The sequence below is a fragment of the Mus pahari genome, chromosome 1 (assembly GCF_900095145.1).
Source record: "Mus pahari chromosome 1, PAHARI_EIJ_v1.1, whole genome shotgun sequence".
Lineage (NCBI taxonomy): Eukaryota > Metazoa > Chordata > Mammalia > Rodentia > Muridae > Mus > Mus pahari.
Window position 1 is genome coordinate 155,394,703 of NC_034590.1, and position 4,899 is coordinate 155,399,601.

The following is a 4,899-nucleotide window of genomic DNA, read 5'->3' on the forward strand; positions in this document are numbered from 1 at the left end:
CCTTGGTGTGTGCTCCACATTTCTGCATTGCTAACCTCTGTGAGCTGGCACTCACCTCATCCTAGTTCGTGTTTCTTTGATGGGGTATGATGCGAAATACCTGTTTGGCCACTGTGTGTCTTTGGGGATGAGGCATCTGTTTATTTCTTAAGCCTCATATTTAACATCCGTTTCAATTTCTTTTCTTTCTCTTTCTTTTTTGATTTTTGAGACTGGGTTTCTCTGTGTAGNCCTGGCTGTCCTAGAACTCACTCTGAAGACCAGGCTGGCCTCGAACTCAGAGATCCACCTGCTTCTGCTTCTTGAGTGCTGGGGTTAAAGGTGTGTGCCACCACTGCCCAGCTCCATTTCAATTTCAAATTGAGTTTCAAGTGTTGAATATTTGAGGTGATCATCCTTTCTGAGATGCTTTCTTGGAGAACATTTTCTCCAACCAGTGGCTTGTCTTTTCATTCTCTTGCCTCAGCTCTGTCTTTACAGTCCTCTCATTTCCAGTGTTGCCAGAGTGGTCAGGTCTTTGACCCAAAGTGTTGGCTTTTGACCCAGTCGGTGGCAGCTGCTGCTCACTGAACTCAGCTCAGACATTTCTAGGGCAGCCACCATTGCTGTTCTCCTGTGTAGCCACTGTTCCCTGGCAAGGTGTAGGTGTTTTGTCTCCTGCCCTCTTGCTCTTTGCCCCTGGTCCCACCCTTGTGTCTGTCAGGAAGGCCCAGTCATGAATGTCTGCACCTTAGTCCTAGATGTAGTTTCTCCTTCTTCTTCTCCTTCTCCTTCTCCTTCTCCTTCTCCTTCTCCTCCTCCTCCTCCTCCTCCTTCCCCTCCCCCTCCTCCTCCTCCTCCTCCTCCTCCTCCTTCTCCTTTAAAGATTTATTTATTTCATGTATGTGAGTACACTATAGCTGTCTTCAGACACACCAGAAGAGGGCATCAGCTACCATGTGGTGTGGTTGCTGGGAATTGAACTCAGGACCTCCAGAAGAGCAGTCAGTGCTCTTAACCACTGAACCATCTCTCCAACCCCCATAGTTTCACTTCTTAAGGATGCTCTTTGGGCCACATGCAAACCAATGGCTGCCAATAGATGGGGGAGCAGGGGAAGCTCTGGAGATTACCATTGGATTCTACTATTTATCTTCTTGTAGATTACAGGCCAAGGAAAGAGTCTGTTTTTTTGTTCGTTTGTTTGTTTGTTTGGGTTTTTTTGAGACTTGAGATAAAGTCAAACATACAAAGAAACTATTATTGGAGTGAGAATTTATTTCGTGAAGGTGACACCAACCACATAAATGCTTTTACGTGAGAATAGGAAAAATGTGTGTGGGCTGGTACATTAATTTCTCTATCGAAACAGTGACAGAATATAATTCTATTTCTGAAGCCACAGAAGAGCACACAGCTGCTTGCAGGTGGCATCTGATGAAGGCCTTGTGGATCTGGTATCAGTTGTGCTTAGGGCCTGGTTTATAGACAGGTGAGGAACTGAGACGCCCTGCCTGTGTCCTGGGAGCTTTCAGGACCCAGATTTTTAGATCCAAGCAAATGCCCATGTGGTGTTAGTGAGTGATGTTTCTGGCCTAGGTAGCACTTAGCATAATAGATTGTTTATAGAAAAAGAAGGAAACAATTACTTTGATTTGAATGATTAGAAGGAGAAACTCTTATCTTGGAACAAGGCACAGCTTGTAAGGTGGCGGCAAGTTGATAAGCCCAGTAGTAACAGGCTTGATATCAAGGTCCCTTGGCTCCACCAGAGCCTTTAGGGAAAACTTTTGCAGAATGGTGGTGAAGAACAGGAACAGCTCCATGCGGGCCAAACTCTCGCCAACACAGGACCGCTTCCCTGGAAGGAGAAAACACCCTGTTAGCTCTCTTCATGTCCAAATGAGACCTGAAAGCCACTGACAAATGCCCATCAGAACCCTCAGGAGGACAGTAAACGAGCACTTATCACAATGCTCTAGGGGCCAGAGATGGCCCAGGGGTTACGATCCCTGGTTGCTCTTGTAGAGGACCCAGGTTCCTGGCACCAACTTGGTGGCTCACAAACGGCTCTAACTTCAGTTAAAGGGGATCTGACGCTCTCTTCTGGCCCCTGAAAGCGCATGTGTACCCATATACATCAAGTGAAAAGTTAAAAACGTTTAGAAACACTCAAGAAATCTTCATCTTCAATGAAGTTCCAGGGGGTTATCTGACAGAAGTAGCAAGGCTTTCAGGCCAGCACCTGCATCGTTTTTTATGATACTGTGGGAATGAATGACACCTAGACCTGGCTCTATAAAGGACTGGGTAAGCAACGTGTTATGAGCCTATTATACAATGCAACGGTAGGATTTTCATGGAAGATGATTTAATATCCTTTATCACAGCATACTATGTAAAAGCAGATTACTACAGACTGTACAGAATAAGCCAAACTTAATAATAATAATAATAACCCATTACATATACCATGGTACTGTTAAAGTATCTGTGATAAGATCATAAGTGATTATCTCGATAATGGGAAATTGCAGGTAGTTTTACTTCCCTCTCTTCTATTAGTTTATAGAATTTTTATGTTGGATATTTGTTATCATTGTAGTTAGAAACGATGCATATTAAACTTACTGATTTGTTATTTATTGATTTATTTTTGCAGGCCTACAGATCAAACCTGGGGCCTTACGTACTTATAGGCAACTGGTTTACCACAACAACCTCAAGCTCCTTAAACTGCTTATTTAGAAAAAAAAATGCTAGTCAAATAAATATACAGACTAACAGTGAGAAGGAATGCAGGCTGATAATGCCAAGTGGGTTTTATGGCCTTCCAGTAAATATAACTGGAGGCCAAATTTGGAGAAGAAAGATGATGAAGGTTCTTTGATGGACTCTGGCTCTGAGAATCAGAAAATTAATATTATTAATAATTAATAACAGTTAAATGAAGACATTTATATCTTGGAGTGTTTTGGAAAAGTTGATATTATAAAGGAAAATCAGCAAAGTTTGCAACAGTTTCTTCATTGCCAAGCAATAGGTGACATCTGAATTTAATGTTTGTTTTCTTTAAGAACTTGCAATTACCAGCCACACAATAGTTCCTGGATGACTAAGCTGATGTGACTGGTATAGGGACTTAAATGTCTCTAGCTAGACTTGCGAAGTTAGGACAGTTTGATCAATTGACTTTGCATCAGTGGATCACATAAGACATAATTCAGTGACGCTAAGAGTTGCCCAAAATGTGTATATTTACCAAGGGAGAAAGGAACAAAGTAGTCTGTTTTCTTGAAGCAGCCATTTTTATCCAGAAAGTGTCCGGGATCAAACGTCTCTGGGTTGGGAAACTCCTTTTGATCCAACAAGACGGAAAATAGTAACGGGAACACAGTGGTGCCCTGGAACCAAGAAACGGAGACCACAGAGGTGCTTCGCCACAGTTAGCCTATAGCTCACAAGCCGCTCAAATGCTCTGAGTAACAGTGGATTAACAGGGAAATACTCACATATCCCCTGACTGTCTACCGCTGCTACACGCTTGCGCACTTACCGGCCTGGCAGTTCTTTGTGGTAAAAGTGACAGTCAGCATTCAAGAATTAGTTGATGAAAATCTGAGGCAGCAGCTCACAGTGCCCACACAGGCGCTTTTTTTGGGAGCTTCAACCTCAAGCTGAAAGACGTACTTTGGCATGTTTACTTTTTTTGTTGTTTTTCCTCCTTTCTGGATTCTGATGTAAGTGGAAGGAAATGAGCCGCTGAGCCTCGGGTCTGTACACTGGAACCTCATTCCCCTCACTTGTAAAATGGCGTAATAAAAAGATCCTCGAGCCGGGTGTGTGGCTCATGCCTTTAATCTCAGCACTCAGGAGGCAGAGGCAGGCGGATTTCTGAGTTCGAGGCCAGCCTGGTCTACAGAGTGAGTTCCAGGACAGTCAGGGCTATCCAGAGAAACCCTGTCTCCAAAAACAAACAAACAAAACAAAAGATCCTCAACTGAGAAAATACAAGCCTGTATATAGAGCATTTTCTTGACCAAGGATTGATTGATGTGGGGGTCCCAGCCCACTATGGAAGCTCCGCCCTCGGGCAGGGGGTCCTGGGGTGGCTAAGAAAGTCAACTGGCTAAGCCAGGAGGAGCAAGCCAGGAGGCAGCGCTGCTTCATGGCTTCGGTTCCTGCCTTAGCTTCCTTCAATGGACTGTGACCTGGGAGTTGTAAGCTAACTGTAAATAAACTCTTTCCTCCCAAATTGCTTTTGGTCACAGCGTTATTGAAGCAATATAAAGCAAGCTATCAGAGTGGGAACTGTACGCGAGCTAGCCACAGTAACACGTTTCTGAACACACAAGGACCAAAAATGTCATCCAAATCCAACACATAAAGAATCTGGGGGCATTTCCCCATAGTCCTTACAGGGGTGGTGTCCTGTGGCTTTGCTGCCGTCTTATCCAGACACAGCATGTGCCCTGTACTGAGCATGCTGTCAGACCACACAACTCCAGAGAACGTGGCCAGAAACAGCTCAGCTGAGATGCAAGACTACTGCATGCTCTGGACTGCAATCTTCTTCCTGGATGCGCAGGTTTTCTGCGCTCATAGAAACAATGGTTTAACTATAGAAATCAAAGACTTTCAGGCTTCCCCCTTCTGTCTTCCTTCAGCCTGCAAATCTAAAGTTAATGTGTCTTTAAATTGTGTTAGAAAGGATGGTTGGGGGCTGGAGAGGTGGCTCAGCAATTAAGAGCACTGACTGCTCTTCCAGAGGTCCTGAGTTCAAATCCCAACAACCACATGGTGGCTCACAACCATCTGTAATGGGATTGGATGCGCTCTTCTGGTGTGTCTGAAGACAGCTACGGTGTACTTACATATAATAAATAGATACATCTTTTTTAAAAATCTAAAAAAAGAAAG

General features: G+C 44.0%; 1 protein-coding gene and 1 pseudogene across 1 annotated transcript in view; both read right to left on the minus strand.

The window, feature by feature from the left end:
* Positions 1 to 1,237: 1,237 nt before the first annotated feature.
* LOC110321409 (cytochrome P450 2C23) overlaps positions 1,238 to 4,899 on the minus strand; it is a 27,781-nt gene continuing 24,119 nt past the window's right edge. The window contains exons 8-9 of the mRNA XM_021197654.2: positions 3,242 to 3,383; positions 1,238 to 1,840 (exon numbers count right to left, since the gene is read on the minus strand). Of these exons, the coding sequence (XP_021053313.1) occupies positions 1,659 to 1,840; positions 3,242 to 3,383 (324 nt within the window). The 3' untranslated portion in view covers positions 1,238 to 1,658. The remainder of the gene's footprint in view (positions 1,841 to 3,241; positions 3,384 to 4,899) is intronic.
* LOC110329652 overlaps positions 4,279 to 4,899 on the minus strand; it is a 5,000-nt pseudogene continuing 4,379 nt past the window's right edge.